The sequence below is a fragment of the Nomascus leucogenys genome, chromosome 18, assembly GCF_006542625.1.
Source record: "Nomascus leucogenys isolate Asia chromosome 18, Asia_NLE_v1, whole genome shotgun sequence".
NCBI lineage: Eukaryota > Metazoa > Chordata > Mammalia > Primates > Hylobatidae > Nomascus > Nomascus leucogenys.
This window is the reverse complement of record NC_044398.1, coordinates 75169659-75184153: the sequence shown is the minus strand read 5'-3', so window position 1 is coordinate 75184153 and position 14495 is coordinate 75169659. Positions and strand designations below refer to the sequence as shown.

At 36.2% G+C, this 14495-nt stretch overlaps 1 protein-coding gene across 1 annotated transcript in view; it reads right to left on the bottom strand.

Annotated features, from left to right (window-relative positions):
- CWC27 (CWC27 spliceosome associated cyclophilin) overlaps window positions 1-14495 on the bottom strand; it is a 253748-nt gene that overhangs the window by 44350 nt on the left and 194903 nt on the right. The window contains exon 12 of the mRNA XM_003265985.2: window positions 2640-2749. Coding sequence (XP_003266033.1) covers window positions 2640-2749 — 110 coding nt within the window. The remainder of the gene's footprint in view (window positions 1-2639; window positions 2750-14495) is intronic.

The window sequence follows — 14495 nt, the reverse complement described above, 5'->3', positions numbered from 1 at the left end:
CCAGTTTTTGGTATGTTTTTATCAGCAGTGTGAAAATGGACTAATACACTATAGCTTAAAAGAGGCTGAGGCAGGAGAATGGCGTGAACCCCGGGGGGCGGAGCCTGCAGTGAGCAGAGATCGTGCCACTGCACTCCAGCCTGGGCGACAGCGAGGCTCTGTCTCAAAAAAAAAAAAAAAAAAAAAAAAAGAGATAGAGTCTCACTCTGTCACCCAGGCTGGAGTGCAGTGGTGCAATCATGGCTCACTACAGCATCGACCTATCGGGCTCAAGCGATCCTCCTGCCTCAGCCTCCCAAGTAGCTGGGACCACAGATGCACACCACCATGCCGAACTATTTTTTTTTTTTTTTTCTGTAGAGATGGGGGTCTCCCTAGGCTGCTTAGGCTGGTCTCAAACTCCTGGGCTCAAGGGATCCTCCCATCTTGGCCTCCCAAAGTCCTGGGATTACAAGAGTGAGTCACCATGCCTGGCCCTTACTAATTTTTAATGATGGACGTTTGCATACTTGGAAATGTCTTTTTTAAAAGCACAAAGAAAAATGAAAACAAAAAAGACTTCTAAGTGGAATGAAATTTTAAAACTTCCTAGAAAATTATACTAGACCTGGATCTTTCTCCCTGAGTTACAAGTGACAAGGCAGTTTGTTTTTAGAGCCAATTAATGAGCTACTGGCATTTGCTCAAAGAGGAGAGACTGTGGCAAACAAAAAACATCCTCTTGGCTATTTTTAGCTTCTTCTATATTTAAGATTAGACTTTCTCCTGCTTTATTATAAAGGCTAGAGAAGACGCTGGACGGAAAAAAAATCACAAAAATAATGGGACACATTTGTTATAGTGTGAAGAAGATAGGATCTGCATGGAGGCATTCTGATTGGCATCTGCAGGGGAATTATTCAGTTATGGCTTTTCCTGAAGGAATGAATGGCCAACTACTTCCAGGAATGCTCTTTCAGCACAGCGAGAGCCTTCCCAGAATGTAGAAGCTATGCTGAAGGGGCCCAATCTTGGCACACTCTGTTTATGCATATCTAACACAAGAGTCTCCCAACTGGGCCCTGTGCCTCTGGTCCTGCCCTGTATCCAGTCTAATCTCCATATTGCAGCCCAGTTAGAGAGATCTTCCTAAAATGAAAGTGAGATCATATCACTTCCTTCTGTCAATGGTTCCCCATGGCCTTTAGGATAAATTCTAAACTCCTTAACATGGTTTAAAAATACCTTGTACGAACTTACTTTTGCTTACCTCTTCAGCCTCATCTTTCTCCTTCTCTTAGTTTATGTTACAGTCATACTTAATATCTTTTAGTTCTTTGCTAAGAGGTTGAAGACTTTTCATGTACGCACTGTTCCTTTTGTCTAGCCATGCTCTGCCTCCATCTGGCTGTCTCCTACACAACCTTTGAAGTTCAGCTGACAAATCATTTCCTTAGGAAATTTCCCAGATTCTTAAGCCATGTTAGGCCCCTCTGTTATTCATCTACATGGCTTCCTGTACCTACCCTTTCATAATGCTCACCCGCTTTCACTGGTATTACTTGTTTAACTAGCTCTTTTCCCTGATAGATCAGAGAGAGCAGGGATATGTTCATGTGTTGACTGCCAAATACAGTGATTAGTACATGGCAGGTTCTTAATAATTATTTGCTACAAGGGAGTAGGGGGAGGGGGAAGGAATGAATGAATGAGTCATCCTTAGTATCTCTGGTAGTATAGTCATTATGGTTGCTATTTAGAACACTTTGTGATTTCATGAAAACAAGTTAATAATGTACTTTTTCTTAATGAAATTAAGAAATTATCCAGACAGGTTTGGGCTTTTTAATTTACTTTTATTTTGCCTGTTTTATTTATACAACTAAAATGGTGTGTCCATATATATATATAAGGCAGTTTGTTTATATCGATATATATTAATATATATGTCTATGTATATGTCTATATATATATAGACATATATATAGCAGCACCAAAAATAAATGATTTCGGTCTGCCCTCTAACTTTTCAACATGAAGGGCTGCTTAAGAGATTTGTTTTATTAAGTGTCAAGCACTGCATGGCACATAGTGCTGACTCCCAAATTGTTGAGCTAGCTTCCCATCTCTTTTCATTCTTGATTTCTGACAACTTCTTAATATTACTACCTAAAAATTCAGGAATTACTTGTAATAAACAGTTTTATTACAATAGAAGTCAGCTAGTAGACCAAATGACTTATTTCCAGACAGTGTACGATTTCAAGCTAGGCTGGCTAGTCAGCATGGGAGATGTCGGGTTGGAAGAGACTCTCTCATCATTTATAATCACCACTTCTTCATTTCATAATATTCACTACACAGAGGTTCCACCTGGGTTTCTGAAGATACATGGCTTTATGAGGTTCCTGTGCTTACTGTGGGAGTACTAGGTTGAAACGTGGAAGTTCCAGGCTTTTTCACCACCAATGTCTGGAAAGAACTCCAGAGTTTGAATCTTTATGTGAGTGGCCAATGTCCACCCTATATAAATATATTCTTTTTTATTTTTAAGAGGTAGTGCTTCTCCTGATATATAATCAAATTAGGCTCCATTTAGAAACACTTAAAAACAATAAAAAGACAATAAATTCTGTATGGGTTTGGGTTTTTGAAGTTACCTGATCTTCCCGGGAAGTTCCCTTCTTTGACTGTTGCTTCCTCAAAGCTTCATACTTTTGCTTTTCTCTTCTGTATTCGGCAACAGCACCATCTGGAGTGGCTTCTTCCTCTAAAGAATAGTAGAATATTTTTAGAATAAGTAGTAAAATAGCTCTGTGGATTTATAGCAATGTTTATGCTCCTGTTGCTGAAGAGGAGGTTGGCACTTGGGCTTGGTTTTCGCCATTTAATTTCAAAAGAAAACCTGTAAGCCCCACCAGCTCTGTAACTACTTCCTAAATTAGAATGTGACTGATGTTAATTTATGAGCTGATTTTATACATATATTTACTATACACTGCACTACTGTAATTGTTCTTCTCACATGTCCTTATTTAAGTTGATTATAAAATCACCTATCTCACTTTTAAAATAATTAAGGTTTTCCTAAAATTCAGCAATACCATTTTACATTGTTTCCCTGCCTTAGAAGATACAACCTTTCAAATATTGGTTGATATTCCAATTACCTGACACTTTTGTTCCCCAGTTATAACAATAATAACCTTCAATTTAATGGCATCGTAGAAAATAAATATATCTAACAAATAAGTCAAAACAGCAAAAGCAGATAAAAATAATCTTTACTGAATTAGAAATTAGAAAACAAATCTATAGGTTTGATCCTGCAATAATTCCATGTGAAGATTAATATCTGGGTTCATAAAACACAGTTTTGCCTCAAAAACAAGCCAACAAACCCAACTAGTAACATTTTATAATACCTTACATGTATAAATATCAATGAAAATTTGTGACTAAAACACAAACACACACAGACACACACTCTCTCTCTCTCTCTCTCTTCTCTTTGGCTGGAAGACAAATGATAAGCCAGATGTAATCAAGAATGCTAGTAATCTTTCTACCAAAGCTTTAGTCTGTTAGTTGTCTCTTTGTTACCTAGCTTGAGGAACATCATGAATATGCAATATATTAACAATCAGCCATTTTGTTCAAGAGATTTTCTGGTCAAAAAAAAAATTTGAACTAAGAAACAAGTTATCTTTTTGTGGTCACCTAATATGATTTTGGTAGAACTTGGAAGGACAGTCCTGGTTTCTAAACTGACAGCTGCAAACATTAAAAACTGAGCACATGAAGGAAAAATGAACCATTAAATACAGAAATCATATCTGAGGCACACATGACTAGTAAACACTAGTGAAAAGAGTATGCCATCACAATTGGTATACATGAAGTGATTCTTATAGCAGGTTTAAAAATTACTTTCGGCCGGGCGCGGTGGCTCACGCCTGTAATCCCAGCACTTTGGGATGCGGAGGCGGGTGGAACACGAGGTCAGGAGATCGAGACCATCCTGGCTAACACGGTGAAACCCCGTCTCTACTAAAAATACAAAAAATTAGCCGGGCATGGTGGCGGGCGCCTGTAGTCCCAGCTACTGGGGAGGCTGAGGCAGGAGAATGGCATGAACCCGGGAGGCAGAGCTTGCAGTGAGCCGAGATTGCGCCACTGCATTCCAGCCTGGGCGACAGAGCAAGACTCTGTCTCAGAAAAATAAATAAATAAATAAATAAATAAATTACTTTCATATTTTTCTACTGAATTACGTCTTTGAATACCTCTCTTCTTCTTATCCTGCAGTAGTTAGATTTGCATTGTCCTGGGATAAAGAGCAAGCACTTTAAGATGACTTAGGATCACTACATGAGGCAGTTAATGCTTTCCTTTCCAGTTACGTCTCTCACAACTCCTTTGCCGCATCCACCTTGACGTGCTTTCACTTGGCTGATAACTAATATTCTTAAACTCTGCTCTCTTGACCAACCATCCGCCTTTGCACATGCTTTTCTTCCTTCAGGGATACTGCAAACACTTCATCTCTCCATTCTTGTTAATTCTCCTTGCTTAATTCCGGCTCCTCCTTTAGGTCTCAGCTTGATTGGCACTTCAGGGAGCCTTTTCTGATTCTGTACTTGAAGTCTGGTTTAGATGTCTCTCCTTTGAGCTTCCAAAGCACCCTTTAGCACTTATCACACTTTATGGCGATTTCCTGTTTACTTTTCTTTAAACTCACTAGACATTAACTCCTTGAGGACAAATCATATTTGTCCTCATTTTTTTTTCTTATTTCATGTCCTCATTTCATTTTCTTAAGTATATCTTTCAAAGACACACTTAAGACAGTGCTTGGCAAGTGATTCAATAAATAGTCAAATAAATGAAGTAATGATGTAATTGGAGAAGGGGAAAATAAGAAGGTGTAAGGTAATTTGCCCTCTTCCCCTCGCCAGCCTCACAGTTATAGTTAGCATTTGCCATGCACCTGGAATCTCCTGTTCCATTGCGTTTAGGGAGTCAATAATTATTTTCTGCCATTTTCTAGGGCAGAAGTTTGTAAAATTCTAAGGAAAATTGTGATGGGTATCTGTAGAACTGTTTAATGTTTTTATAGTTAAAAAAATGCAAAAGAGAAAGGACAAGTTCTTTGCTTACATTTTCAGCTAAAAAAGATTGAAAACCTTTATGTGTGGTAAGAATTTTGCAATAAATAAATGTAAAGGATATAGATGAATTCTGCTATCTCATGTCATAGGTAAGTTAAGCTTACAACTTTCAAAACAGATTCAGCATTGCTTATTTTAATGTGTTTCACATGCATCTTCTTGAACACGGTCCCTTTTAGCAAGGACCAACCACTTAATTTCACTTACTAGGAATGAGTAGGAAGTAGGAAAATGTTTAAAAAGTGCTATAAAGAAGCCTTAAAAATAAATTTTAAAAAGTCAAGGATAGGTACATTTACGTATATAATAAAGCATGGAAATTCTGTAACTATGTTGTTTATAATAATAAATGTCCTTTTAATAACTTAGAAAGAGTAATCACCTCATTTAGGGAACTAAATGCATGAAATGATAGAATTTTTAAAAACAGCTGTATTGAGGTAGGCGTTACATATAGTAAAACTCACTAATTTTGTATATAAAATGTGATGACTTTTGGTATTGTATAGAGCATATAACTTCCACTGCAATCAAGATCTAGAAAAGTTCCACATACCCTACAAAGTGTCCAAATGTCTCTTACAGTCAGTTTTCTTCTTCTGGCAATGAGGCATCAGCGATCTGCTTTCTGGCACCATATTTTTGCCATTACTAGAAACTCATACAAATGGGATCATACAGTATGTAGTTTTTTATGTCTGGCTTATTTTGGTGAGCAACTATTGTTGAGATTCATCCATGTTCCTTTGCATAACTGAATAATATTTCATGGCATGGATATACTCTAACTTGTTTATTTTGAGTTGCTTACAGTTTTTGGCTACTACAAATAATGCCTCTTTAAACATTTACACACACGAGTTTGTTTGTAGACATATATTTTCATTTCTCAGGGGTAAATACCTAGGAGTGGGATTGCTGAGTCAAGTGATAAGTGTATGTTTAATTTTATGATACTGCCATACTGTTTTACAAATGGCTGCACCATTTTGGCTGCATCATTCCTCTCAATATAGGAGAGTTTGAGTTGCTCCATATCTCCAAATATATCTGGTATTGTCATTTAATTGAGTATTTTAGAGAGTGTGAAACAGTATTTTGTGGTTTCTCGTGTTACTTTTCTGATGACAAGTGATATTACATTTTTTATGTGCTTGTTGGCCATTTATGTATCTTCTTTTCAAATCTTTTGTCTATTAATTTTTTTGTCTTATTAATGAGTTGTAGGAGTTTTCTTATATATTCTGGATACAAGTCCTTTGTCAAATATATATTCTGTAAATGATTTATCTCAGTCTGATTTCCCTTTTCATTTTCTTAAGTGTATGTTTCAAAGAGCAAAAGTTAAAATTAGATGAACAGCATTTTATCAATATTTAAATTTCATATCACACTTTTTGTGTCTTATCTAAAAAGTCCTTATTTTCCTCATGGTCTCAAAAGTTTTTTTCTAATGCTTTCTCTTAGTAGTATAAAATTTTAGCTTTTCTGTTAAGATATATAATTTATTTCAAGTTGATTTTTATGTATGGTGTAAGGTAAGGGTTCAGTTTTTTTTTTCTATACAGACATCAATTGTTCCAACATTATATGTTAAAAAGGCTTTTTTACCTCCAGTGAATGACCTTGGCACCTTTCTTGAAAATCAATTGACCATATATGTATATCTATTTCTATACACTATCTTCTGTTCCATTAATCTATGTCTCTCCTTGTGCCAATGGTATACTGTCTTGATTACTGCAGGTTTATAGTAAGTCTTGAATCAGTTAGTGTAAGCCCTCTAACTTTGTCTTCTTTTTCACAACTATTTTGGTGATTTTTGTTCCTTTGCCTTTCCATATAAATTTTAAAATCAGCTTGACAATTTCTTCAAATAAGTCAGCTAGGATTTTGACAGTAGCTGCATTGAATGTATAAATTAATTTGGGGAGAACTGCAATCTTAACAATAGTGAATCTATCAAAGTTGTACTGACTTAACCTGCCATGTTGAGGTCTGTAATACATCCTTTTGGTTCCAACCATCATGTACAGTCATGGTGCTGGTGTGAGATAGGAGTGAGGAGTGGCTATTTACTATCATCTTTGTGACTATCTCAGGATTAGTATTTCAGAAATAGGAACGTTTTGAAACAAGTATGGGTAATTGTAAAAATGACTGGCTGATATGCTAGAAGAAATAACATGAAATAGCAAATATAAATAAGCAGTTTTCATATAATGGAGAGCAAATAGCAGTACCTCTCTTCCACCAAAACATTATGGGAATGTAAAAAAAAAGAAGATATGTGCAATGTAATTAATTCTCACATCAAGACTCACTGAACAAACCAATGAACAACTTCCAATCCAGAAAGGTTAGTTGGTCAAAAAGTATTTTTAAAACAAACAAAAATTTTTATTATGGAAAAATTTCAACACAAATATAGAGAGAATAGTATAATGAAGCCTCTTTAGTTATCATCTATTATCAATAGCATCAACTTATGGACAATCTTATTTAACTCACAAGATATTCTTAAGACATTAAAACTAGCACTCAGACAGTAACCTAAAGCACACGCATTTCCTCTAGTAGGTAAAAAAGAAAGAATATGTGCTCTTAGTTTCCATTACAGGAGATGCCACCTTAGAGCGCAGACTTTGGGTGAGACTGATCTGAATCCTGGTTCCACAATTTACTATATGTGTGAGATAGGGATACACTATGTCATCTTTTTGTGCATCAGTTTCTTCAGCTATAAAATGGGGATGATAATATCTACCTCACTTGCTGTTGTGAGGATTAAATAAAATACTGTCTGACACGTGGCAAACAGCTAACAAACTATTATTACTATGTCATTCAGATTAAATTATGAAAGTATCAAAATATACACTCACACTGACTGTACAATTATGTGCTAACTCTATGTTTTTCTTTGTTATAACTGATAAGCTTTCAAAGGATATCACAGACTCTTGCACAAGTCAAGCTTGTTTTTCTTTCTCTTTCCCTCTCCATACAAATACATTTCTTTGATATTATGGAATTTTTTACACTGATGGAGGGAAAAGGGAAACTATTTTTGTTTTTGCTAGACTATGAAGCTATACACATTCTAAAAGTGGTTATAAGGATTTTCCAGTTGAGATGCTCTTAGACTTGTTAGCATTTTTATTTTACTTCCTCCTGCATTTCTCACATTTTAACCTATATTGTAAAAAGCTAATTAAGACAACTTTAATGTATGTATCAATTTATTTCGTTAGTATTTATGAAACCAAACACTCTTTTTATATTTTCTAGCCATGATAATGAAAACACAGGCATGTAGTTCAAATCCTCCTGAATGTATTTTCCCTGATAATATCTTAATATTGTAGCATTAGTCATTCTTCTTAATGTATAGTCATAACCAGCTTCATAAATGTTTTGTATAAGGCAATTAGTGATAGTGATGGCAAGCATCTGAAGAATGAATAAAATTCACCCATAACTTGTAGGATCTGTTTGATAATATCTGTTTGGTGATAGGATCTACATTTAAAATGACAAAGAAAAGACTTAATATTCTCTAACTGAAGTAAAAAATCGATTGCAAAACCAGTTTTGCTTTGAAAAATTCCAAGGAAATAGTTGGGTAAAATTTTACGGCTTTTCATTATTATTTAAATGATCCCAGATCAAATACGTAAGGCAACTCTTGTTTCACAAGGCTTCAAACACATTTCAATACTATTTCCATCTACCCCTGTTTACTATATTCCATTCTTAATGAAGCTCCAGTTAAACAATTTTCAGCAGATGGACTGAGAATGAAACCAAACTCTAGGATGTTGTCTATGCCTCAATTGCTAACTCAACTGTCATCTGACAAAGTCTTGGACTGTAATCTTATCCTTACTGCAGCTTTTGGTTTCCAAAGGGGGAAAGTGTATAAAAATTTGACTTTTTATCCTCTGATTATGGGTGAGACCTTTTTGACTTCAACACAGGAGTGGACCGCTAGCAAACTCCAACAGACCTGCAGCTGAGGGTCCTGTCTGTTGGAAGGAAAACTAACAAACAGAAAGGACATCCACACCAAAAACTCTTCTGTACGTCACCATCATCAAAGACCAAAAGTAGATAAAACCACAAAGATGGGGAAAAAACAGAGCAGAAAAACTGGAAACTCTAAAAAGCAGAGCGCCTCTCCTCCTCCAAAGGAACGCAGCTCCTCACCAGCAACGGAACAAAGCTGGACGGAGAATGACTTTGACGAGTTGAGAGAAGAAGGCTTCAGAAGATCAAACTACTCTGAGCTACAGGAGGAAATTCAAACTAATGGCAAAGAAGTTAAAAACTGTGAAAAAAAATTAGACGAATGGATAACTAGAATAACCAACGCAGAGAAGTCCTTAAAGGAGCTGATGGAGCTGAAAGCCAAGGCTCGAGAACTACGTGAAGAATGCAGACGCCTCAGGAGCCGATGCAATCAACTGGAAGAAAGGGTATCAGTCATGGAAGACTAAATGAATGAAATGAAGGGAGAAGGGAAGTTTAGAGAAAAAAGAATAAAAAGAAACGAATAAAGCCTCCAAGAAATATGGGACTATGCGAAAAGACCAAATCTACGTCTGATTGGTGTACCTGAAAGTGATGGGGAGAATGGAACCAAGTTGGAAAACACTCTGCAGGATATAATCCAGGAGAACTTCCCCAATCTAGCAAGGCAGGCCAACATTCAGATTCGGGAAATACAGAGAACGCCACAAAGATACTCCTTGAGAAGAGCAACTCCAAGACACATAATTGTCAGATTCACCAAAGTTGAAATGAAGGAAAAAATGTTAAGGGCAGCCAGAGAGAAAGGTCGGGTTACCCACAAAGGGAAGCCCATCAGACTAACAGCTGATCTCTCGGCAGAAACTCTACAAGCCAGAAGAGAGTGGGGGCCAATATTCAACATTCTTAAAGAAAAGAATTTTCAACCCAGAATTTCATATCCAGCCAAACTAAGCTTCATAAGTGAAGGAGAAATAAAATCCTTTACAGACAAGCAAATGCTGAGAGATTTTGTCACCACTAGGCCTGCCCTAAAAGAGCTCCTGAAAGAAGCACTAAACATGGAAAGGAACAACCGGTACCAGCCACTGCAAAAACATGCCAAAATGTAAAGACCATCGAGGCTAGGAAGAAACTGCATCAACTAACGAGCAAAATAACCAGCTAACATCAAAATGACAGGACCAAATTCACACATAACAATATTAACTTTAAATGTAAATAGGCTAAATGCTCCAATTAAAAGACACAGACTGGCAAATTGGATAAAGAGTCAAGACCCATCAGTGTGCTGTGTGCAGGAAACCCATCTCACGTGCAGAGACACACATAGGCTCAAAATAAAGGGATGGAGGAAGATCTACCAAGCAAATGGAAAACAAAAAAAGGCAGGGGTTGCAATCCTAGTCTCTGATAAAACAGACTTTAAACCAACAAAGATCAAAAGAGACAAAGAAGGCCATTACATAATGGTAAAGGGATCAGTCCAACAAGAAGAGCTAACTATCCTAAATATATATGCACCCAATACAGGAGCACCCAGATTCATAAAGCAAGTCCTTAGTGACCTACAAAGAGACTTAGACTCCCACACAATAATAATGCGAGACTTTAACACCCCACTGTCAACATTAGACAGATGAATGAGACAGAAGGTTAACAAGGATTTTGTAATAGAAGTTAAGAACTCAAACACTTGGTGCTTCAGGGAAGAATGGGTAAATCACAGGGTGTTCCCTATCATTATACAGCTGTAAATGCTCTGATACTCCTTTAAATAAAGAATGCTCTAAAGAGAGCGACAGCTTCTAAAGTTGTTGAGAAGTTATATTTTTTATTTATTTATTTTTTGAGATGGAGTTTTGCTTTTGTTGCCCAGGCTGGAGTGCAATGGCGCGATCTTGGCTCACTACAACCTCCACTTCCCGGGTTCAAGTGATTCAGGAGTTGTTTTTTATCTGCAACTATCTTTGAGTTTTACTACTTGGATGTATTTTGGAGCTTTTAATTTGATTGTGGTTGTTAATCATTTAATACCAATTTGATTTTTTTTAAAGATATACTCAACAGAGCTAAGAAAAAATTCCACTGACTACCAACTATAGGTGGACTAACAAGAGTTGAGAAACAATTGAATTACATAAATTTGATATTAGGTCAGGGTAGATAGTTGGGTGACAAATATTATTTTAAGGGTTGTCTATTAATCTGCCTAATTCAGTGGTACACAATCTTACCACTGAAACATGTAGTATTTTAGCTTGGGCTAATTTTACCTTGTGATAATTTTCTCACAAACAGCTACAAAATAAAAGCAGATGTTCTCTGAAGTACTGATGAAGGGCAACTTAATGCTATTTTGTGTCTGTATGCCTGCATGTAGAATTAGTTGATCTGATATAACTTCAAATTAAAATTCCATGTACTACTAAATGTTCTTTACTAAATTATTTTCTTTCAATGAAATAAAAGGGACAGACTGTATCTCATGGAAATGACATTTCATTCTAAAATTTTGATTTTCTAAAGTGAAATGCCACAAAATTAACTTAAAAATCTCAACTAATAGAATACTTAAAATCTTTACTTCTTCCAAAAGCAATTTCCCTGTCTAAATAAATACTCAAAACTGCCTCAAAGTAAATGGGATTTCCTCTCAGACATATCATTTTGCTAATGAATTCCATCAATTCCATCCATAAGATAAAATGCCAAGATATGGCTAAAGGTGTTCACACAAATTCCAGGTGGAAAAGATTGATTTGGTAATTTTTTCTGTCCATCTACCAGTGCCAATTAAGAACTTAAAAAAGTAAATCACCTTTGCATCACAAATTATGATAATAAAATTGAGCTCAGAAAGACTGATCCAAACCAGCCAACTGTTTGAGGTCAGAAAAGCTGGCCACTAATAGTTTTATAATGTAGACGTATTACAGTCATTTATGAAAATGGAAAACACGTCAGGTAAATATAGAAACCCAGTCAAATTCATAGTCTTGTCAATTTTTTTTCCAGAAAGTCATAAATCTAAATAATCAAGTTCAGAAAAGATAAGGCAGTCATACCACCTCCTGTTATATCCACTGGCTGCTGCAGTTCTTGGTCTTTTGAGATTTTTAATTACCTGACTTAAGGATATCTTTCCCCTCCTTATGTTTTCATTTCTAGCCCAAACAAATAGGCAGACAGCTTGAGAATAGCTGTGAGGTCTGCTGATGTTTCATTATATTCATCTGTGATACCATGATTAAGCCTGTTAAGATTCCACCTGGACTGCATGGAAACTGTAACTCAAACACTTTACAGGGTACACACAACCAAATGCGATGACATTTGCCACAAAAACCCAACTATTTGAAAAAGCTGGTCAATTCTTCTATTTCCTAACTTGGTGTATCATATTAGTATAAAGTACTTCTATTTATAGTATGATCAACTATGAATGGTCATTGTACATTCATGTTTCATAATTTAATCATCAGCATACTCTGAGTAATTTCCTTAGCTCTGTATTTCAGTTCACTAATTCTCTGTTCAGTTGTATCTAATCAATATTTAAGCCATAAACTGGGTCATTGAATTTAATAATTATATTTTCTATTTCTAAATATTCTATATGGCTTTTACAAATCACCTACTCTTTTTTATTGCCTTAATTTTTTATTATGATTTTTATTTCTTTAAAAAAATCTCTTTATTGGCCAGGCATGGTGGCTCACACCTGTAATCCCAGCACTTTGGGAGGCCGAGGCGGGCTGATTGCCTGAGCTCAGGACTTCAAAACCAGCCTGGGCAACATGGCAAAACTTATCTCTACTAAAAATACAAAAAAAATTAGCTGGGTGTGGTGGTGGCGGGCGCCTGTAATCCCAGCTACCCAGGACACTGAGGCAGGAGAATTGCTTGAATTCAGGAGGTGGAGGTTGTAGTGAGCCGAGATTGCGCCACTGCACTCCAGCCTGGGCAACAGAGAGAGACTCTGTCTCACAAAATAGAAACTGTTTAAAACAAAGTTATTACGTTCTATCACTCAGATTGTTCTTGGGGATTGTTCTGTTATGTCTTCTGACCCTCTCCCTAGGGTGGTCATTTATTTATGTGTTTTCTAATCTTTTATCGTGAGTTTATTTTCAGCTAGGACTGCATCTCCATCACACTCCATAGGAATCCTAGGCACCAAGATTGTTTAAGTATCCCTATAGAGAGGTTTTGCATTGGTTTCTACCAGACAATCAAGGGGTTCCAATGGTCCAGAGCCATTTTTTCCCATTATTTTCTTGACTTGGGAATCCTATGCCATATAAATAGCATACATTCAGACTTTATATTTACGCCTGGTAGAGGTTTAGAGTTTTGGCTTTTTCATAAGAGTCTTTCTTTTTTTCTGCCACACACAGTTCTGAAAAATGGCAAGCTTCTTTGTGGCATTCCTGACCAGGTAGACAGATTTCTAGTTCCTACCTCTCTAACCCAAGGCCATATCTTCCATCCAAATGTGAGATTAAAACCCTAGCTTCTAGGTATTAGAGCCTCCATTTGGGTCCAAAATCCACTTGGGCCACTGTAGTATTGGCTTACTCAATGTCTGGTTATGCCTTCCTTTTGTTTCTGATACTTATGATTTTCCTTTTCTTTCTTACCTTCTTTTCTCTCTTCCTCAAGCCTAGCTAAGTATTTAAATTGGGCTGGATCATATTTTATCCAGCATTTCTATAGATTTGTAGGAGAAGAAAGTTTTGTGTTAGCTCAGTCCGTGTTGCCAGAACAGGAAGTAGCACATCCATTTCTCATGTGCTTGAATCCTCCTGAATAAACAAAAATTCAATAAGTGACTAGATGATTTTAGTGATACAAAACTGGCTAATAAAATGCACAAGACATTTAAAATAATTCTGTTTTTCTAATACAGAGTGCTCTACTTTTACTTTTCTTATAAATCTCAATGTACACTGGATGATTCATAAACAATAATGATGCATTATAGTGACTATTCATCATTACCTGAAATTTCTATGAAATACATGCTAAACAGATAGTAATGAAGGATGGAATTAAAAAAGAATATCTACTAAGAACTTACTATATGTCAAGCACTATGCTAGGGTGTTTTGATTATCTATGAGGAAAGTATCAATAAACCTATTTTACAAATGAGGAAACAGGATATGACCACAATTAGAATATAGTAAAGCTGGGATATGAGCTGAGGTCTGTATGATACAAAGGTACACACTGTGTCCTACTGTCTTCAATTAAAACTTCAATTCATAATTACACAGTATCTTCCGTGTGCCTCCTATGCTAAGAGAT